The sequence below is a fragment of the Sitodiplosis mosellana genome, unplaced genomic scaffold (genome assembly GCF_009176505.1).
Source record: "Sitodiplosis mosellana isolate CC-2019 unplaced genomic scaffold, AAFC_SMos_1.0 Smas_scaffold_5, whole genome shotgun sequence".
NCBI classification, from domain to species: Eukaryota; Metazoa; Arthropoda; class Insecta; order Diptera; family Cecidomyiidae; genus Sitodiplosis; species Sitodiplosis mosellana.
Window position 1 is genome coordinate 2,318,686 of NW_022595248.1, and position 22,465 is coordinate 2,341,150.

General features: G+C 36.8%; 3 protein-coding genes, 1 long non-coding RNA gene and 3 other non-coding genes across 9 annotated transcripts; 4 read left to right on the forward strand and 3 right to left on the reverse strand.

The window, feature by feature from the left end:
• Positions 1 to 553: 553 nt before the first annotated feature.
• Trnar-ucu (transfer RNA arginine (anticodon UCU)) lies at positions 554 to 625 on the forward strand. The gene has a single exon. It is a non-coding gene; the product is annotated as a tRNA-Arg (tRNA).
• A 213-nt stretch (positions 626 to 838) lies between these two features.
• On the reverse strand, positions 839 to 8,179 carry LOC129567183 (GATOR complex protein Wdr59). Of its 2 annotated transcripts, XM_055443838.1 has the most exons (18): positions 7,793 to 8,027; positions 7,404 to 7,706; positions 7,257 to 7,309; positions 7,055 to 7,117; positions 6,912 to 6,981; positions 6,537 to 6,687; positions 6,222 to 6,398; positions 6,032 to 6,128; positions 5,494 to 5,957; positions 5,216 to 5,415; positions 5,027 to 5,132; positions 3,084 to 3,216; positions 2,813 to 2,984; positions 2,533 to 2,665; positions 1,966 to 1,995; positions 1,600 to 1,751; positions 1,210 to 1,531; positions 839 to 1,000 (listed from the first exon to the last, which is right to left on the reverse strand). In XM_055443838.1, the coding sequence occupies exons 1-18, from the start codon at positions 7,933 to 7,935 to the stop codon at positions 941 to 943; spliced, it is 2,829 nt and encodes a 942-aa protein (XP_055299813.1). In that variant the 5' UTR covers positions 7,936 to 8,027; the 3' UTR covers positions 839 to 940. The 2 variants fall into 2 exon arrangements, with proteins under 2 accessions (XP_055299813.1, XP_055299814.1); XM_055443839.1 differs by lacking the exon at positions 1,966 to 1,995 and having other exon boundaries at positions 7,793 to 8,179.
• On the forward strand, positions 3,866 to 3,937 carry Trnar-ucu (transfer RNA arginine (anticodon UCU)). The gene has a single exon. It is a non-coding gene; the product is annotated as a tRNA-Arg (tRNA).
• Trnar-ucg (transfer RNA arginine (anticodon UCG)) lies at positions 4,417 to 4,489 on the reverse strand. Its single transcript has one exon. It is a non-coding gene; the product is annotated as a tRNA-Arg (tRNA).
• Position 8,180: 1 nt separating the features above from the next.
• On the forward strand, positions 8,181 to 13,993 carry LOC129567184 (guanine nucleotide-binding protein-like 1). 2 transcript variants are annotated; one of them, XM_055443842.1, is made up of 8 exons: positions 8,188 to 8,848; positions 8,941 to 9,070; positions 11,096 to 11,421; positions 11,596 to 11,742; positions 11,846 to 12,416; positions 12,507 to 12,794; positions 12,937 to 13,146; positions 13,360 to 13,993. In XM_055443842.1, exons 2-8 carry the CDS (start codon positions 8,992 to 8,994, stop codon positions 13,473 to 13,475), a joined length of 1,737 nt encoding a protein of 578 aa, XP_055299817.1. In that variant the 5' UTR covers positions 8,188 to 8,848; positions 8,941 to 8,991; the 3' UTR covers positions 13,476 to 13,993. The 2 variants fall into 2 exon arrangements, with proteins under 2 accessions (XP_055299816.1, XP_055299817.1); XM_055443841.1 differs by having other exon boundaries at positions 8,181 to 9,070.
• A 245-nt stretch (positions 13,994 to 14,238) lies between these two features.
• On the forward strand, positions 14,239 to 15,895 carry LOC129567190 (uncharacterized). The gene is made up of 2 exons (XR_008687831.1): positions 14,239 to 14,418; positions 14,566 to 15,895. It is a non-coding gene; the product is annotated as an uncharacterized LOC129567190 (long non-coding RNA).
• LOC129567186 (baculoviral IAP repeat-containing protein 3) lies at positions 15,818 to 17,456 on the reverse strand. The gene is made up of 2 exons (XM_055443844.1): positions 17,328 to 17,456; positions 15,818 to 17,270 (listed from the first exon to the last, which is right to left on the reverse strand). The coding sequence occupies exon 2, from the start codon at positions 17,239 to 17,241 to the stop codon at positions 16,228 to 16,230; it is 1,014 nt and encodes a 337-aa protein (XP_055299819.1). The 5' UTR covers positions 17,242 to 17,270; positions 17,328 to 17,456; the 3' UTR covers positions 15,818 to 16,227.
• Between the last annotated feature and the right edge of the window lie 5,009 nt (positions 17,457 to 22,465).

Here is a 22,465-nt window from a genome sequence, read left to right on the forward strand (position 1 = left end):
TTTTTTACACATGCATTACGTTTTGCTCTCTGTTCAGTTATGTTTTGTCTTAGGCTTGTGAACAATAACAATGATAACAGCTTGCACACAAGAGTAAGCAAACATCATTTTTGATTGTGATAAAAATGTTGACCGGAATATTCTGTTGATTGCTTTGACTAACTCAAAAATGCCTTATTTCGTTGATTTTACAATCGAACAACACATTTGTTTTATTTCCTTTCATGTTTCACAGTTTGCGATTTTCATATCTTAATGATGCATATTCGTGATTAGCATAACATTGGCCAATATTCACAATCTGTTTGATGTGATTCAGCTTGGCAGTGCGATGAAACTAATTAGAAAGTCAACATATCCCGTTTATCGTTGTTGTTGTTGTTGGTTTTACTACAGCTTCCAGACTCAATACAAACCTATTGCTCTTCCAACATGTGTTCTGAAAATTCGTATGTGACGTGCGCTAGATGTGTACTTACAAAAGATATTAGCGATCATGTGTGTGTCTTCTTAGCGCAGTGGCTAGCGTGCCTGTATCGCCGAACATCCATATGCCCCAGTAGCGCAGTGGAAGCGCGTTGGACTTCTAATCCAAAGGTCGCGGGTTCGATCCCCGCCTGGGGTAGGATGCTTTTTACTAGTCACCATTTGACCGCAACAGTGGATAAAATCTGACCTTTTTTTATATTTTTTTGACTCATTTTTGTATGCTGTGTCAATTTTCAACGATTATTTTTACATTTCAAATACAAAAACGACTTTTTTCTGTGAAATCGAGACAATCGTGAGATATGCCAAATTAACATTAATTACTGAGATGGATAGAAAACCAGAGTACTACATTTTACAATAGAAAATATTCTATTTATTCTCCAATTCGATAAAAACTTGTCTGAGCTATAGAAAAATGCTATAATTTTTGTATGCAAATATGTAGTGCTTATTTGATAATGTAGTTCAAACACTGGCAGCCACAGCCTGAGGCACAAAATTCGTTTTTCTGCAAATAAAAAACAACAATTTCATGTCAATTAGTCATGTTTGATGTGAAAAAAGAAGAAATTTCGTTGTGAATTATAAATAATAATTGATTCAATAATTCGCAATAAATGGGCTGAATAGTTAAGCATGATCGAAGATCGCCAGGCTTCTTTCTACATATTGTCTTTGAAATTGTGCACAAATTCCGATTCCAATGTAAATTCTTACCGAAAACCAAACTTTCATATGGGATGTGTGGCCGCCATGACCGCAATTTAAGCAAGCATTAGCCAATCCTCTGACTGGTAATCGACACAAAACACACGTGAGCAGTGGTTTTCGGCATTCTTTGCACAGCGGTGCCTTGGTGACACGTGCACAGCTCGTACACTCAGTAACATATTCTACATCTCGGTGAATCTCTGGATTTGCACTCAGGTATTTCAACACTTTAGCACGTGGCACCAGTAGATTCCAACGGAACAGCATTTCGGCATACACACGCTTATAGCAGTCATACAAATGCCGATTCGAATCACCCAACAGAGATCTGATGAAGAAATTGAAATTCATTAGCTTTTTCTTGATTTTATTTTTAAATACATGGCAGAAACAAACCGATTGAGATCCAATGCAGGAACGATGCGACAGTCATCCAGTGAGTCCGACCATGAATTGCTTCGGAATTGCTTCCATTGAGACAAAAAATTCCACGATTGTCCCGACTGCGAATCAACCGGCTGAATTGTATGATATGGACTGGCACTCGGCTGTTTGGTTTGGAAATTGATAAAGAATACATTCAAGTTTTACTTCCACACAATTGAATGATGTTCCATTCGCAAAAATGCATTCACTTCGAACTAATTGAAAGGCAATTAATATTTCATAGTACAGCTAAACTAGAGCAAACATCTACAGAACATGTGACATTTTAATGTGCAAAATAAACAGATTGAAAATAATGCGAAAATAATAAATTACCTTAAGAATGCGTTGATTACTTAGTAAATGCTACAAATATAATCCAAAGAAAACACCACAAAAGATAAAAGAATTATGCGAATATTATGTGTGCGTGTGCAATATGGAAAAATAATCAAAATTGACCGGCTCGAAAATTCCAATCTTTTTTTCTCACTGTCATATTTTGATTACTTTTTATGAGTTTATTTGTGAGTGAATTGTGATGTGCATCAAGTTCACAATAAAAAAAAGTTTTAACAATTGCAATTGACAAAGAGCAACAGCTTTGCTAAACCAAACACCAAAAGTTATGAGTCTGTGAATCTGTGCCTCGTGTATGTGCGAGATAAAATACAAACACACTCATCTACCGAGTAAACTTCTATGTACAGAGGTGAATGAACTACGGTGTGAATATAAAATCAATAAGCTACGATGGTTAAGGAAAAAATTATCGCAAAATCAATTTAGAATTTGTAAATAGTACACTACAAAATCAAATCTTTGGTGCATAAAATGTGAAATGTAAACGATTTTGCTGCTAAAGCAATTCACTTAAAGCATATTTTCCATGTTGTAACTTACGCTGCCATTGAGCGACTTTCCGCTCAAACTGGAACTTCGCGAGATTTCGGCATTTGATGGACAGTGCCGGCCAAAGGCACAGCACAACATTGCGGCGGTTTGAATGTCACACTTATGCGCAAAATGACTGATTCTAGAATGAAGAGAGAGATAGAGAGAGGACAAAAAAACGATTTCTCAATCTATTCATTCAAGAATGACAGAGTGAGTTGAGTCTTACAAGACAAGAAACGAATCTTATAAGAATCTTTCAATACACTATGAAAAAAAACAGCCTTACAATGACTCCAGCAGTATTTTCGGGAATGGAATTTGCTGTGAGAAAATCTCGTCGTCCAATGAATCAGTGGAAGCTGCAACGGACGTTGCTATCAAGTGCGCCAATTTCCAACATTGCACCGTATCTGGATTGCCATGCTTCTCTGCCACCGTTCGATTGTGCTCGCACATTTCTGTAAAATGGAAAACAGATTCGTTTCAGAAAAATCTCGAAAATTGAGTAAATTAACTGCCTTAGGCATAGCCACAAGATGTATTGCCGATGATCTTACCTGTCAAATTATCTGAATCGATGATATATTTTTCCGCTAATTTCTTATTAACACCCAGCACTTTGGTTACATCATACACATGAATGGTGGCTGCTTCCATTTTGGCCGGTGCATTTCGAATGCGAGTTGATTTCTATTCACAGAAAAAAAAAGAGAAAATTAGAGAAAAATAAAAACAAAATTGAAAATTTCATTATGAAGAAGAAAAAAAAAACGCATAATCAAAACATTTGTTGAATAAATCCGGCAATTGTTTACAAAACAAAGAGAAACCAAAGAGATATGAAATATGAGTGGGGTTAGTACAGACGAAAAAAAATCTTCGTTGTATTTCATTTTGCCTATGGTCCCATAGATGGTGTCACTGTGCTCTTCTTGTGCTATGGCAACAGTAGCACGTTGTTATTAGTCTAGAAGTTCATTGCTATCGATGTTATCTATAGCATAGCCTTTTATCTACCGCATTGCCTTATCCTCATGATTTTTTTCTCTCAAAAAGATGAACAAATTTTCATTCATTCCAAAATTTTTCCGAGTGCAATAAACTGCCCGAAATTTTTGCTATTGTTCATTCATATACAGAAACACTTGTGACAACAGACACGCAGACAATATTTATTTTGAGTAAAAAATGTGTTCACTATAAAATTTTAAACACCGTATAAAATGTTGAAATGATGAGATAATATGTGAAATAGCACCGAGGAATGAATGCCACACACACATGAGCTATTTCAGCGCTGTATCGTTGATGAATGAATATAGACAACGTACTTCCATATGCCCCAGTAGCGCAGTGGAAGCGCGTTGGACTTCTAATCCAAAGGTCGCGGGTTCGATCCCCGCCTGGGGTAGGATTGCTTTTTTCCAGGCAAAGGATTATTTTTTTTTTGCTTTTTTCAGAGGCCCTCTTTTTAGAATATTTCCACAATTATCGGCTTTGTTTTTAGTTTTTCAATACGGAAATTGATTTTTGCCCATTAATATGGAACAACATGATCCATTTATACAAAATTTAATATTCAAAAATCGCTGAGAGTGCGATAAAAATGTGATGTTTCAATGAAAATGCTACAAATCAACAAAATGGTATATATATTGACATCTTGAAGTTTCAAACACTTCATTCATCTGTATGATGACCGTTATTGCACTGAGAAAGTAGAATAAGAATGAGAAGGAAAATACCAGAAATACATAGAATGGATACTACTAATGACACTACTGATCCGACTAAATATTAAAATATTTGGCGAAAAAAAATTGCTTATTCAGTAAGAATATCGCATTTAAAAAGAAATGATAAACAATAACGAAATAAAAAAAAAATATTCGACCAAGATGGGACTCGAACCCACAATCTCTGGATCCGAAGTCCAGCGCGTTAGCCATTACGCTACTCGGCCCATGATGTTAGTATGAAAATTGTTTGGCTTGAACATTCTGTACCCAATCGTTCCCGACAACGATTGATTGTAAGGTTGTCTCCCTTTTTATTTCTTAGAGAGGGATTGTAGCCCTTATCTCTTTTTAGCCATTTTTACTCATTTACATAGAATATTTAATTTCTAAATGCTGACAACAAAATTTTGTTCGCATGAAAATCAACAATTTTGATTGAAAACAATGGGTTGGTTATCACCAAAATCATAACATCATTTATTTAGACAGCAGTCATCGATGAATGGAGATAAACCGTTGTCGTTTCTTGGCTTTGAATCGAACGTAAACAAAATCAATGGAAAATATGTGTGGCTTCAGTTCTCAATATCGCAAAAAGTGAGTGGGTTTCGTTTTGAATTTCGAGTGAATTTGAGACGGTTGTCAAGCATAAAATAAACTAATGACTTATTGGACTGATTAAAGTCTTTCAATGACCAGAAATGCGTGTTTCGCAAACCCATGGATATTCCATTCACCATTCAAATAAAACCAATACATACCCGTGCACGTTCGTGTAAAAAGATAGACGGATTGCTATCTCGGTGTGTCACCACATTTGTTCCCATTACATTGCCCAAATAAGCGTTATTCAGAGCTGACAGTGCGCTGAAATGAAACGAATTCATTGCACTTTCAGTGTTTTCAAATCACAAAAAGTGATTCTTGTCTTGGACTGTCTATTGTCTTACCGTGGCGTTGTGTTTTGATGCCGAAAACTAATTCCCTTCGAATTGAGCGGTTGAATGGTCACCAAAATGCCGACTTGACTGAATCGAGCGCCGCACGTTTTCGGAAATGGTACGCAATTATCATGCAATGCACCGCTGAGTGCGCCTTCGAGACGAGGAGATTGCAGCCGCAGATAAGATTTATCACCAGTGCTTGTTATCTGTGAAGAACAAAAACAAAGAAAAACCTAAGACTGTGTCGAGCTTATAAAATATCTTGTTAATTGTCTTCCTCTTACTTTCTTCAGTGTGGTGACCAACGCTCTTAAGCATTGCTCCAAACACGTTTTTCCCTTTCTCAGCCGATTTTGTGCGTTCAACTTTAGAACGTCATTCAGCGACTCGGCCAAATTGTCATCGATCGATGTGCCTTGGCAGTAAATAAAATCCGGTGGGCAATCAACATGCGGATAACTCTCGGGGAAAACAATCTGCAGCATTATAACATGACCATTGACCGAGACACGAATCATGGCATGCCGCTTAACGGCATCCAATACTTCAACATCAATGTGCGGAATATTTGTATTTAAAAGCGAAAATTCATGTTGCAACGAAAATTTTGGCATCGGTTTCGCCATTTCAGCTTGGAATTTTGGAATCGATAAATGTTGACTCCCGTTTGGTATACTATTTTGCTTTGGCATTGCCGTTTTAGCTTTGATTGGAATACCCTCGAATACATTGTCCGTTGAAACTGACTCTGCAATTTTGTATGAACCAAGTCATTATTCGTTCTTTTTTCATACATTCAATTTAAATTTGTGAATACTTTACCTTCTTCATCGGGCGTTTCTGGTTCGCACATTTTCTGTATGCTTTCATCAATATTCCACACGCGCAACGTTTGATCTCGAGACCATGTAACTAGTTCCTAGAAAAAGGGAAAACCCACAAAAATTATATTAGAATGTAAACAGTTCGGAATGAGCCATTTGAAGCTTTCAGTTTAAATATACTTATTTACCATATCGGTGTTATCATAGTGACGGTTCGGTCGCCAGGAAAAATCAAGAATCACATCCGAATGGCCGGTGAACGAACAAATTGGCGCACTTTGCCGTGCATTATTCCAAAGTAACAAACTATTCTCTCCGCGACCCAAATTCGGAACGATAACCGTCACTAGCCCATCAGCAAACGGCTGAAAGTGGAATTTTTTTAAAAAATAAATTAGTAATGGTTAATCACATTTTCATGTCATCACAATTATCACGATATTTAATTCAATCGCAAGCAATTTAATGGAATTATCAATTTAAATTGGATGAATGCTAATTACAGTGTATCGAGCACGCCATACAGGCGAACCGGTTGTGATGATTTTCTCTGCACGCCGTGGATTGTTGATGCAAAAATATTTCACCGTTCCATCTTGGCTCGCCGTCGTAAGGTGCGTTTCCTGCTTATGGCTCCAGTTTATTCCGTGGATTCTACGAATACGAATTCAACAAATCTTAATTTAATTGAAATATCATTCTTAATTAGACGAGTTCAGAAAAAGTTCAGAGTCAAAATTGAAACGAAATGAAAAAAATAAAAAATCCAATGGAAAATATGTGTGTCAATCAAATATTTAAAAAAATTTCATTTGTGCCAATTTCGAGTAAATCAATTTGTACGATTTTTGTTATTTCAACGGGATTTTACTTTTTACCTAGCCAAATGTGCCGTAATGTATTGAATCGGACATGATCCTTTGCGTAAATCCCAAATTCTCAGGTCACCTGTGCCGATTTGGAAGGGAAGAGAAATTAAAATAGTTCAAAATGAAAACAAAATGGCAATAGTGTTACAAACCGTCATGAGCAGTAGCCAGCAGATTTCCCGACACCCGATTGAATCCAACTTGCGTTGCTCCAGCTTGAAATGCAATGCATAAAATTATTCATAATAATTTCAATTATAACTAAAGTGATTGAGTGCCAAATAACTGACATCAAAGTCCCTTAAAATGTTGAACAAAAAGGGAAATTGGAAGTAAAAACAATGAAATATTTACACATGCAAACTGCGCTCAATGACATCGTAGGTTTCTTTGGATCTCTCAAATCCCTGAAATGTGTAAAATATTTGAAAATAAGAAGAATTTCAATATGTTCAAAAGTCAGCAATGTTGCAATCAATGAAACTAAATGCGTGTAATCACCATAAATGCGTAAAAGTATCGATGGAGCAACTGGCTAACAAATACGGCGTCTTTGAATGCCAATCAATATCTGTGATAACTCTAGTGTGTGCTCGTAAAGAGTGAATTAAATTTGGATGACCCGATCGCCATGTAATCACTTCAATAAGTTGGCTCGTTGCAATGGCACAATATTCTTGTGACTCTTCGCAAATTGCCCATTCGGCCGCAGTAATTTCGTGTTTCGAATTGCGATGGAATTTGCGCAGAAAATTATCATCGTTGGTTTGGTCGGGATCGAGTTTTTGCAGCGCTAAATGTCGTCTTAAAAATGAAATTAAACAAAGTTTAAACTATTTATAACAAAAGTTGAATAAAAACGTAATTGAACCAAATGGACTAATACGTACCTTCCAGCCAAAAGCACCCATTGACCGGAGTAGTCAATCGACATAGCCGTGGCTTGTAGATCACGTAGTGTTCGCGACCAAGCAGCATCTCGTGTAACACATGGAGGCTCTCGGTTGTTAAATGTTTCCGTGAACGATGACATTTCATTCAATTTTCCGCAAAAAAACGCTACTGAATCATCCTCAATTGCAATTAAAATGGTTGCAAAATGTTTCCCAAGAACAACTCGACGCTTAAAATATTATCACGCACATTATTTTCTATGTTATTATATTTTGTTTTGACGTTTCAACCGTGGCAATGTGTTTGTGAAGTGTCAACACACATACATGAGCGCTCAGTCCATGCGTCAGCGCCGTAAGTTCGTTGAAATCGATTTGACAGTCAGGCAGGCAGCGACCGAGCGTAAGAGAGAGAAAGAGAAATATTCTGTCGTAGTGAAGTGAAATGAAAATTGCGGCAACCGCAGTCTCAGTACACACATCATTCGAACGAGATACGAATCGCCATCCATATACACGAGATATACTCGATTGCTCTCTCTCTCCTTCTCTCGACCATAATATGCTGAACACAGTATATGAATTTCGATGACGCACATGGCATCAAGCAAGCAGCAATCAGTTTCTCGGTCATTCCAAATCGCAACAGCGAACATTTGACACCACCTAAAATCAGCTGTTTCGTCTTGGTTGTTTCGCGTTTCGCAAACTGTGTGTGTCAGTGCGTGTGTGTGTGTCCGAAAGGTTGGTGCAAAACGAACGTCTATCCTACTGTCAAATCGAAACGAATTTCTCACACTCTCTCACACATTCTCTCCTCTCGATGTGTGATTTCGCATTCAATCGCGAAGCGTCAATGAAACGCAGTACATCACCAACAAGTACCTCGGCGTAAAAAAAGGATGTGAATTTTTCGCCCATCGAATCACAAAAAAGATACACAACAAATACGCAGTGAATCGGTTTTTAACTACATTCTTTTTCTATTTATTTAGTGAAACAGATTTATTAAATAAGGAAAAAAAACAAAACTAAAGCAATCCCGTAATTAAGGTATACGTAACAAACGAAATACAACAAGAGATTAAACTAAGAACAAGAAAATTATTTAAGATTTAACGATAAACGTAGTGTGTGTGTGATAGGTAACAGTTGTGCCAGATAGAGATATAGAGAAAAATAAAAGGGAAAGAAAAATGCCACAAAATCGAAGAAAAGTGCCGTTCAGCGGAAAACAAAAGAAATTACTGCTGCTGTCCAAGCGACAAAGCAAAAGTGAGTACAATTTTCATTTCCAAATTCAGATGATGATGCTGCTGCTGCTGAACTGGTGGTTATTGTTGTTGTTTTTGCCCGCGTTAGTGTTTTGCAATGTTTTTGCGCGGCTAAAATTCCCGAGTGAACTCCGCCGAATATATGTTGGTCTTCCAATCATTACCATTTGTCTTCACATCACTTTTGCTATCCCGAAGTGTGTTGGAGTGATGTGTGTATGTGCGTGACATACAAATACAAATGCATCCATGCCAATTGCACTCCTCTTGCTCTCTTCGCTGCCACTGTTGCTGCTGCGATAAAATGTGCATTGCACATCGGGAAGATGTGCAATTCGGACGAATGAACGCCTGAAATCAGTTCAACAAACATTGGTTTATTTATTGGGTCGCCTATTGTATATAAAAACATAGCGCACATAGATTTATATAGGACAATCTAAACTGATGCAATACTGGCAATATACAGGATGAAAAAAAGTTAACAAAAACCATGTTTGTTCATAATGATGGTAATGATGATGAGAAACTTTCATCCACACGAGAGAGAGAAAAAGAGAGAGAGAGAGAGGTGTGCAAGTGCAAAAAAGGGAATAAAATGCGGACAAATTTTCCGCATGAGATTTTTTTTCGCTTGCTTACTTGCTTGCTTCTCTCTTGTTGATACACGCGCTGCTCATTTGATAGATATATTGGCTCGCGCGCGCTCACTTTTTCGGTATAGGTAGCTGCTGTTGAACCGTCATAAACTTATTCACATTGATTCCATCATGAGCGTGCACCTCGTGTGCACATAACGAGCAAGCGACCGAGCGAGAGAGTGAGTGAGCGCACGCGGACAATTGGATTTTGACGGGAGGGCGGGTGAGCACGCGGTAGATAGAGGCACACCTATTTTCGGTAATGAACATTTCGGTTGAAACATGTTTTTGGTTAAACGTGTGTATCACATGCATCGGTCTACAACTCGCCCTCAATCGCATTCACACCGTGCACATATATGCCATACACATAACATGCCTCTCTGTTGTTCAGCACCGCTCACGATTTAATATCAAGCAATTGGCATCATTCCGTTACTTGCCAATTTTCATTTTCACGTACACGAGTGTGTCGGTGTCGTCAAATATATTTCAATTTTACCCGTGATTCGAACTCATTTTCCGGACTCTAATTGGAAATTGTGGTTTTGTCATCATAAATCTTTCTCTCTCTCTTGCTACCTACCTAGCTGCCTCTTGCTTCATAAAACTCAATTCGTTCATTACTACTCGACCCATATATCACAGCCGTGTCAACAAATCTACCACACTCAATTTGAAATTGCGAAATGAGTTTTGAAATTCTAAGCTTTGACTTCTAGACACACATCGCTTCCGAATTCACAACAAGGATTCGTTAAGATTATTCATTCTCGGAATCGAAACAAGGAAATACATACGATTCGAAATATTTAACAATCATCGATAAAAATAGAACTTCGCGCGAAAATTGCATTGCAATCATTGCATGTGATTTCGGGTGAGACACAAAAAAAAAAGTGTTAGTCGCACTTTGAAATTGGTGGTGTGGGGTTGTTGTTTTTATGCAGTCATGTGCTTTTTTTTGTTTACAAGGATAAATCGTGAATCATGATGATGCTGATGATGACAAACAATGTGCCCTTCTGTTGCTTATCAAACTCATAAATTATCGTTACTTTATTGCTTTTCAATGTGTCATCATCGTTGCTTCCGTCGCCGTCGTCGTCGTCGTCGTCGTCGTCGTCGACAACAATCACGATTTCAATTGCATGTCTCTTCATTGTTTTCTCCGTTTTATTATCGTTTTTCGAGTGATATACGCTTCTGTTGCGTACTCTCGATATCCATATTGTTCAAATACAAAGCCACCGTGTCGACAACCAATCAATGAAGCAACAAATTGTCACATCAACGTCAACCTGAAAATAAATTCGATCGAAAATGTCAATATGCATGGTTTTGTTCTCTATTTACTATCTCTCACTCTGTTTCTCACTTCACAGATAGCCTCTTGTCAAATGAAGCAAACGACAGCACAACAGACGAGTCAGATCAGGCGGGTGAATCATCTGGTGTACAGAAAATCAATTTTCAACCATCGGTTAGTCGTCGCAACGCAAATCGATATGCGTTATCCTTTCATCGTGAGACGGTCAAAGAGATGAAAGCACAAAAGGATGCGGCTCGAAAGCCCATCCAATTCATATTGCGCAGCGATCTCGAAACCGGCGATGAATACTTTCACGGATACGATTTTCCCATTCGGCCCAAATGGTCTTATGATATGTCAAAGGAGGCGGTAGATAGAAACGAAAATCGATATTTTACAGTTGAGTATTTGGTGATAGAGGCCAGCCACAGCAACAACTATGTTGTTTTGTGTGTCACCTGTGTGGTGATGCGTCGTGCGTGGGTTGAATAACTCAATTGATTCGAGTGTTGTTTTTTTTTTCTTTTTCTATTTTTCGTCGGTTGCGTCGATTTTTTTGGCCACTTTCTATAGGAATATGTTATGAAACTAGAGAAAAGTCATGCCGAACAAGGAAAATCGTTGAGCTACTGTGAACTAAACCTGGAAACATGGCGACAACTGTGGCGAGTGCTCGAAATATCCGATATTATACTTGTGATTGTCGACGCACGATATCCCGTAAGACATAATTCGAATTTTTGTTTGGTTCGAAAGCCATTGGCTCCTGAAATTCAATCGACATCAAACTATCAATTTTTTTTTTATTTCGTCATTACTATAGAGTTTGCTTTTTCCGCCTTCGCTGTTCGAGTACGTCACGCAAACGTTGAACAAGCACATGATTTTGGTGTTGAATAAAATCGATTTGGTGCCATCACACATTGCGCTCGCCTGGAAACACTATTTCGAAGAGACGTACAAGGATATTCGAGTCATTCTGTTCACATCGTTTCCATCGTATAATTTACGATCGGTACCGGAACGCGATGGAGCAGCCGGTGGTTTGAAGATTCTTCGTCGCCGCGGTAAAATGCGTATGGCCAAAGAGGGTGCATACCAAATTCAACAGGCTTGCAAAGCGATTGTCAAAGGTGAAATTGATATCACAAGTTGGGAGAATAAAATTATCGACGAAATAAAGGGTATGCAAATAAATGAAGGGTTGCCATCAACGAGTTTCGACCAACAGCAGGCTCGTCAAGTTGACGACACCGACTTTGATATGAAAGATCGTGTTCGCTTTCAAAATGGTATATTGACAGTTGGCTGTGTGGGTTTTCCAAATGTTGGCAAATCATCTCTTATGAATGCTCTTATGGGCAAAAAGGTTGTGAGCGTTAGCAAAACACCAGGTTTGGCAACATTGACTTCTTGATTTTAAACTTTATTTTCTCAATTCGTTGAATCAATTAATCAATTTTCTTTTCCTCAACCGTTTCCAGGCCATACAAAACATTTCCAAACCATATTTTTAACAAATAATGTACGATTGTGTGACTGTCCCGGATTAGTGTTTCCATCGTCTGTGCCACGTAAATTGCAAGTGTTGATCGGTAGCTATCCTATTGCACAGCTACGCGAACCATTCGCATCTGTTCAATATTTGGCCGAACGCATCGATTTGATAAAAACGCTGAACATCAAAGTCGAAGGATTGTGGTCGGCTATGGAAATTTGCGATGCATGGGCGTTGACACGTGGATTTCTCACAGCCAAAGCAGCTCGACCAGGTGCAGATTATTAAAAAAATCTTTTTCTTACTCATACATATTTTTTTTCTTCTAACCAATACATTGGATCAACCAAAATATTTATTCTCATAAATTGAATCCTTTTCCCAATCGAAAACATTGAAATTATCATTTATTGCAGACACCAACCGAGCGGCCAATCACATTTTACGAATGACACTCAGTGGCCAAATCGTGATGACGCTTCTTCCACCCGGATTCGTTGCAAAAGAGGATGCATGGCAAACGCATGAAGGTATTAGTGATGTGGAGGCTATCAAAGCGCTTGGAATATCCGAAGATCTGGTTGAAGTCGACGAAAATTTTGACTCAGACTCGGAAAATGAAGATGGTAAGACATGAAAAAGGATACAAAATATTCACCAGTTGAATGTTTTGTTTGGCAAAGAAAAGTCTGACACTTGTCGTGGTTATTCGAATTGCCACCGATGGTTTTCCAATTTCCATCTAATTGCAACTATCCGACCACATGTGGTGATTTTCATCACAAAACACAAAAGAAGATTCTAATCAATTTCCCATTATTTTTCTTTTACAAAAACAGACACCAAAGATGAGGAGTCAGACAATGAAGAGAACTCGCAAGACGATGACGACGATGCCATAATCAAGCCGAAGCGCAACGCATTCGCGTTGCTGGACGACGATGATGAAGATTAAAATGCAATGATACGCTCAAATTCTCAGTCACATATATGTTTACTTTAATAGATTTAAATGATGAATAACTTTTATCAAAGCTAGTGATTTTTTTAGGCAACAGCAGCAAATGCAAAATCAACTCGTTAGTCGAATACGAAACTATTCACATTTGAAAAAAAAGAAGAAGAAGAAGAAAATAAAAACATGCATACAAACATTTATAATCTTCTCATGTAGGGGATTTTTAACGAATCATTTTGAAGCAATTATTACGTATTAATTTTAAAAGAAAAATTGTTAATTTTGAAATTAATCGAGGCACCGGCACAATGATCAATCACTTAAATTATAGTAGAGAAAAAAGAAAAACCTATTTTTAAATTCAATGTTAGAGAAGTGGAAATGACCTGCGCCAACCTGACTTAGTCAGTACAGAAGTTTAGAGAAACAATAGAATATTAAACGATTACATGACATGCAATTGTGAGAACATGAAACAACATCAAAAGCCCCAAATAAAGATGAAAGCAACAACATTTTCCCATTTTGTCCGTTTATTTTACAATTTCTTTCTTTAACACATTCGAGAACTTACTTTGAAAAGCATGCAGATAATTGGACAGCCCTGCCGCATCGGTCCCTGCGCAACACGTACTCACTCAATGCTGTTTAGGAAGAGCGCGCAACGCATACACTCACACCGCAATTCTGTTTGTTTACACTCGTCCAACGCGTATATATTTCCTGCTCGCATTGAGAAACGTCAAAATTCCCGCAATGTCAAAGAATTCCGAAAGTAAAAACTAAAACTAAAACTGGCACATGCAAAACATTTCCCTGAAAGGTCACGATTGATAAACCGATTGACATACAGCGTTTCTGAGCATCTGGACACGAAAAGAATTATGGAATGAAATCCCGTAGATGTACCGATCGAGTCAACGTAATCGTCAGAAGAAAGGTCAGTTATTGGAATTCTGATTGATGAAACAGAAGGGTTCAATAAGAAAGTGAAACCATAATCCAACCAAAAAAAATCCATTTTCCATTTAAGGATTATCGACGATTTTTTTTTTATATAAATTTCGATTTTACACATTTAAAATAGGCAGATGTTCGGATGGATCGATTCAATGACGAAATTCAACTAATTAAATTTGAACCATAAACAATAAGCATTGACAACGACGACGAAGACGACGGCAGCAATAGTAACCGCAACGAAAAATGCATTTCATCGACTTTTTGCTGCATTTGATGTGCTTCATTTGCTGGATACTTAAATCAGTCTACATTTTTTCATTCGATTACCTAATTCCAGTTATTGGCTATATTCTACCCGTTCTCACCAAATACACAAGCCAACTGTTCTCATTGATATTGCGCATCTTTTTCACATACATTTCACCATGCATCATTCAAGTGATCAACGGAACCACATACGTATTCACGAAAGTATTAAACGGAATCAGCGTCGCTTCGATGAAAATCATCGATTCGGATACGAATTTAGAGTATGCTCATGCAATCATAATGGTCTCGATATTAGCCGTACTCGTATATTTCCATATTACACAGAAAATATTCCGATTATTCTACCAATCGTATCAATTTGGGTCATTGTATTTTCGTTTTTTGGGGAATATACTGAAAATGTTGCTGGTTTGCGTGCGCTTCATCTACCGAAAGGTGGCCGCGGTACTACTCTGCAAACCGGAGCTCATTGATGACGAACGACCAAAGTCAAAGAAGCGAGGTTCGAGCAAGGATGATTCAACGATGGAACATTCAAGGAAAAACGATTCAAAGAACGAAGAACGACATCACATCAGCACGACAAATGGTATTAATGGCACGATTGATGGGCCTACACATCGGCTGAAGGAAGAATAACAATTAGATTATAGCCAAAATTTCGATACGTTTTTATCGAATCAACGAAATTTCAGCTGTGATTAGTGTCTAAAGTTCACATATTATTTGTTTGCAATTTTTTTTACGGTTATGTTCGTTAATTTTTATTATTTAGCATTCGATCATTTAAAGTCTAGAAAAGAGTAATAATATTACAGTTTTGTTTTGTTTGTTGAACCGCATTCGCATGATATGTGTGTGTTCTTTTGCTTGTTGTGGTTGACATTAAAGTATATGTTTTTGTTTTGCTTGTGTGTTGCTTGAGACTCAAGCCTTGAATGAATGTTTTAGAAATATCGAAAAAAATATTAATTTATGGCAAGAAATGACGTTGAAAATTTAATCTAAATATAAGAGTTTTCGAAGAAAAAAAATTAAAAATTAGAAAAGAAAAATATTTTCAGAAGATTTGGGATGTTTAAACAAGAAAAAAGGGAAAAAGGAAATAAAAATGCACAAATTCGTACTAGTTTATTGTTATTTTGTTTGACATTTAATAAAAATATATCTTTCCTATAGAAAAAGCCTCCTTTTATTCAATACAATTCGTTTTTTCCATTAAATGTATGTCTAGTTTTTATCGCAATGCTAAGGAATTATACAAGATTCTTCAAAGTCTTTGTTTTCGTGTCTGAGTTCTTTCTGATTATTGATTCTTATTTGAAAAATTGTGTTTTTCCCTAAATCATTTCATTTTGCAGTCTCATTTGTGGTGCTTAAAGGCGATTTACATGCTTATTAAAAAAAATATTTGATTTAATTATTTTTTCATAGAAATTATCAATTGTTTTTGAACACGAAATATGTCTACTTGAAAAAATTTAGAATAGCCTTGGACAGACGTCACTTTGATATATTAAGCATAAACTTGGATTGAATGTTCGTATGGTTCTCTGCACATGGGACATTCTCTCCGGTAGCGACGAAGTTGTCTAAAGCATTCCTGACACAAACACAAGTGACGGCACGGTAATAGGACGATAGACTTCACTTTATCTTGACAAATCACACAGAAATTAAAAGCATCAACTTTGGTCGGACTGGTTGAAGGGTTGGCGTAGTCATCTTGTATCGAGCTCAATCGCCATACATTCGGTACGAAACTCCGTAGCGGGCTAATCAGAACTGTTAAAAATTCGGCCACAGCTAGCATCCCTGTGATGATATTGCGAACAAAGTACTGGACAGCCTTGACAATGGCTCGATATACAAATTTCAGTCCCTCAAGTACGTGTTGTCGATATCGAATAATGAAATGAATTGTAATTAACCCGCACACTGATTGCAAAGGAACCGATGTGAAAAATGTTACGGTTATGCTGATCGAGTCCGAAGCCACATTGGTCGATAGTTTAATTGTGTCCACAATACTCTTCCAAATGAACAACGTGAATTTGATCACATTTTGCACAATCAAAATCGTCAAATTCGGTATGCACATCAGAAGCATCCAAACGCTGTTCCCAACCAATACAATCCAATTGCGTATACCCATGGCACTGGATGAGAAAAGGTTGAGAAATCCCATGAACATTCTTTGCGTTTCCGATTTCGTTTGTTCGCTGAACCATGTAATCGATGAAGACATTGTCAGTGCCACTCGAGAAGCATCGTCAACCGAGTTGTTTATACCGGTGTTGAGCATTTTGAGGATGTGTCCATACTGATAATCCATATCATGCACAAAAATCTTCGCATCTTCGTAGAATGTGACGGCAAATGCAGCGACAATTTTGACCAATTCAACGACGACATCGCTGATGAACGACAAAATGTGTGCTATTAATCGACCCAAAACGTAGCCAGCCGCTAAGATTTTCACAAACACCGACACTATTGTCTCAATCCAACCACAAATTGTCGCCAACATTGTTCTGAATGGACAATCACATTAGATTCCTACAAAAATCACTCGAATCAATGATTGAATTTAGGAGGAATTTCAATAAAACTTACTTTTTGCGAAATTGGTCAAGGTACAAACATGTTTACAATCAGAAATGGCAAGTTTTATCGTTAAAATTCAATCGTTGTGCAAATATTTAGTCGGTTGTTTTGAAATTGTTTTTATGGTGACAGTTTAACCAGCGTGAAGTTGGTTATGCGTCAAAGTTGCGCGAAGAACGTTCCATTCCATAGCGCGGATAATTGACTTCTTCAAATTCGTTGAATGTATCAGAAACGTTGCTTTGATTATTTTGTGATGAATTAGACTGGTTTTTATCATTTTTTTGGTGATTATTCTAGCTTTTCTGGGTCATGAATTTCATTTTTTGAAGATCTTTTTTTCTTAATTTCTTCTTTTCTAATCTTTTTCGTTTCAATAACTACCAAATTATCAAATCAATATATTGCCAAATTATCAAATCAAACTCGCATCGTTTACATAACCATGCAAAAATGAAAAATAATAAATAAGTATCTCGTAATCGATTTTCACATCAATACACATAAATTATAACGATTTGGCGTTGGACCAATCCTTGTTTCGTGATACGATTTCGTTCAGGTTTTGTGACTGACCACAGACAATGTTTTGATAGTTTACCTGTCTAAACTTGAACCCACAAGCGATTCCCACTAATTAAAAATACATTTTTCAAGCTAAATTCATCATGAATATTGAAAGCGAAATTTTTTCTCAATCCATGCATAGAAGATCATCAATATTAAATTGGATTTTAATGCTTTTTGAAATCCGTCTTGACAGCTTTTATTGAAATGACCGAATGCATTTTCGAACAAATAAACAAAAATGAATGGAACAATATTCGGCGGACATTTGTAGAAAAAAACAGTTTTTTCTTGAAAATAAAAACTTTTGATTCAAGCGAACACTATACGTATACAAACTTCGAGCCTGTTTGAAATTGTAAGGAAAATTGGTTTATTGGAAAATTAATCCACAGAAAAAATGATTCATTTTTATATCATATATGAATTAAAATTGAAAAAAAAAATATATATGTTGAATTAGCTAATTGAGTTGGCTTATATCATGATTCACAGACGATACGAATAAAGCCCATTTAGCGAATCGAAAAATTCTACTGGAATGAAGCGTACAGTTTATTCCTTGATGAAAAACGAAATTCCTTGAGCACGTCTCAGACGAAATGAGCGGAATTTTCAATTTCGTGTGATCGGATTTGTGTGTGAATCTCATGCGCACCCAAACAAAGAGATTAGAATTGTGTTTGGTCTGCTCTATGAAATTGGTCATGCACAAACATTTGAATGACTTCATTTGAAGGGACATCGTCTAAAGCAAATCTATTAAGTATGATAGATATTGTTTGACTGAGCTGTGATTATTTCACACAAATGAGCGCACACCGATTCGACGATGGCTGATGCAATAAAATACGTATTCTCGAAATAAATTGGTCACACACTTATTTCCTTCTGGCCAAAATTCTGTTTACCGCAAATTTCGAGAGCAAACCAAACAAATGCACGAATGAACGAGCAAGTGAGTGAGTGAGCGCAAAAAAATGCACGACGTTTTTAAAAATAATCTGATTCTATTAGCAAAATCTTGTGTTTTATTGGTTGTTCGTTGGACGATAATTAGAAGATTTATTGCATTGGTAACCTTGTGTGTGTGTGTGTGTGTGTGTGTGTGTGGAGTCGAGAACTTGAAAATACGGGACATAAAACCAAATTGAAGAGCTGAACATATGTGCAGACAGCCTTGGACTTGAAACGATCATCACTACCTTGTTGGTCGTTTTGTTCCTCTCTCCCTCCATTTGTGTACACTCTGGCAGAACGAACAGTGAACGAGAGTGACTCTGCTTCGGAAATCGTACAGTTAATCGCATAAATTTCAATAATTTTAAAATTCATTCGTCAATTCAAACACCGCACTTCGAAAAGAACGAAAAAGAAAGAACAAATTCTTGGCCAAGTAACAAATAACATGAAATGAAATATCAAAATTATGCAAATCTCTCAACATCATAGCATAAATTTGTGATTTGTTCAATGGGCAAATCGTTTCTCCGGACAATGCAGATTTATTTCGTGAGAGTTTCAGCTCTTTTTGCAACCAATTTTTATTTCTGTCATTCGATCGCTTCAGTTTGCGAAAACAGTGAAGAGCTTAACTTTGTTATTGCTTTGAGAGTGTTTTGATTTCGATGGGATTTATTACGATTGGTGAACCGGTTTAGGAAACAAAAATCGAAACGGGACAATGGAACACAAAATGAAGTTTCACAAGCCAACAAATAAATGCTGTTACAAAAATAATTCGGCTCGAGTCACAAAGTGCATATTAAATTCATTTGATCAGATAGCGAAGGTGGATCTCTTCCTCTATTTTACATTTTTGAAATTTAATGCAAACGCCATAAAAAAGCAACAACATTGCTTGGGTCAATTAAGGTGAAGAGACAACTATTTTGTTCAGATTGCATAATAATTTTGCGATTTGCCAAAAAAAAAACTCAAACCCAGACTCGGTTTAGTCGCGTTTCCTTGCTTCGTTTTTCGATTGGCCATTTTCGATCTAATACGGTATTTATTTTAGTAGTTTTATGCAAATATCCAATTTAATGCGCTTTTGCAGTTTTGTAGTATTCTCGTTTCAGGTTACCCCGCTTACGCTGAAACATTGTCACAGATTCGATTAAATAAAGAAGAAAAAAAAACCAACGAAAAAATGACCAAATCTATCTCGCTTTGATGCCCACCACACTCGCATTCACTTACTCACTCTCTGTTTATCTTTTTTTCGTTCTCCATCGCTCTGCCTCTTGCTCTCTGTCACTCGTTTGCTGTTGCTCTTGCTTTTGCTCTCACTCTCTCTACTTTTCTCCCATGCCCATCACACGTAAGTCATCCAAAACCGCTAAACGCTTACATTTTAGGTAACTCAACCAAAAAATTGTGATCTATTTGATGCACAATTCGATTTCTCTTTTTTAGGTCACCTTCCCATAAAGTATTATAAAAATTAATTTACAGGATTTTGACGATAAATAATTTCGATATCCGTGATATTGATTTTCTTTATTGAACATTGAGCATGGATTTGAGTTTTATCACCACTTCGTTTTATGGTCGTTCCATTTGTTTTATGACTTTTTATTTATTTTTTTTTTTTTCAATTTATTCATCGTTCGATGATTTTGTGTCAAGAATGCCGTTGAAATTGAGAGTTGTTCTTAATGATGACAGAGCCCGTAGATGACACATAGATAAAGTGATCGACGTAATTTCTAACCAAATGACGTCTTACGCATCTAAAACGACAAAAAAGCCATTGAATATTCAAGGAAATCAGCAAGCACATTACCATAATTTAAGCACACATTCAACACATGTCAAAAAAGCATTTACATAAAACTCAAAAAAAAAAAATTCACCATTGCAAATTGGACCGAGAATTGAATTCGAAACAACTTCACTTTCGAAAATCGGTGCTCCAATTTGTTTTATGGTCATTTGCAAAACAAATCACCGTCTGGCGGCTATCAGTCAATTTTATTGATCATATTCTAATGGCTTAACTTGCACTGATGTGATAATGATCCATTTCGATTTTTATATTTTACAAAATTAAATTTACATGTAATTTGTGAGCGAGCCCATTTTTGGCAGCGCAGATAGTGTTTCACATCAGATAAATGCAGATCGTAAATTTTACGAGACAGCCTTGACGAAATATAAAAAATGAGCCACACTCTTCCGATATTCTAGGCAATGCGACGATTATTATCTTTATTACTCCATTATTCAAAGCGTTTTTACCATTTTTTTTTTCATTCAATTTGAAATTCTCGTCGACATCTTCATATGGAAGAGATTTTTTCTTGTTCATGGTTTGCATTTTTTTTAACGCGAACCTCATGAATAAAGTTGTCATTAAATAAAACACAAAAGCATCCTCACTACTGTTGCGCATCCTCCTCTAAACGAAGAAACAACAACAACAACCTCAAAATAAACAAATCGATTCAGCGTGTTTTAATTGGAAAATATCCTGTTTACATCATTTTTTCCATTGATTCAATGCGACTGCAATTGTCGCACACATTTAAAATTCACAACAGAGAAGAAACAACAACACAAATTCTGAAACCAAAAACTGAAAATTAAACAAATTGTATGTAATTAATTGAAATTTTTTTTAATAATAACATTCGTATTTGGTTGATCGATCAGGCAATAAAATAGCCGTTACTCGCGAGTTGTGATTATGCAAGGAATGACGTTTTTGTTTCGGACTTCGTTGATTTCTTAAAAAAAAAATGTGTCGTTTCGTTTGAGTAATAAAAACTTGTGTTTATGTCATATTTTGCAAACAGCGACTTGGTATTGGCCACGACAGGAAATTTTTTCCGATGAACCGAAGCGACAAACAATTTTTCAGGTGAACAAGAGCGAGAGAGAGAGAGTGAAGTGCATACAGAAACTGACAGTATGTCGGCTTCACGTATAAAAATAATAAATTAAAAGATCAAAACCTCATAATTTTTTGATGGGAAAGAGCGCCCAGAAAAGAATAATCGTGTTTATGATAATTAAATGTTATTTTTTTCTGTGTCGATCGGTTGGACACGGTAGCGCGACAATTTTTCGGTGGAATGTTCGGAGGACTCCTTTTTTTCTTCAGTTTGGTCGTCAACCACAGTATGTAAACGCTTCGTTTTTATTGTTGCTTTGAATGATGATCATTTTTAATTGAAGTGCATATACTTAAATTTTCATCATCATCTTGACGCGCCTGCCATCCTCGATTTTCTTTTCGATCGATAATCGAGTGAAAAAAGTTTTCATTGCAAAAATTACTATCAAAATCACATAAGTATTTATGTGAATAATTTATTGCACATTCTCTTTCGTTTCGGTGTTCCAGGTTGGACGGCAGCCCAAGTAGCAACAGAAGCACCAGCAGCAGCAATAACCAGTGTCTGTTGCCTACTCGCGAGCATAATATGCGACTAATTACTACACATCAAAGTCAAGCTTCCAATCAACACATTCAGCCAGCTCGGAGCGGACGTGCGCTTTTTTTTCGCCGTTGTCGTCGTTGTCTCAATGCTTCATCATCGCATTGATTTATACGAAATGTGATAAAGAATTGA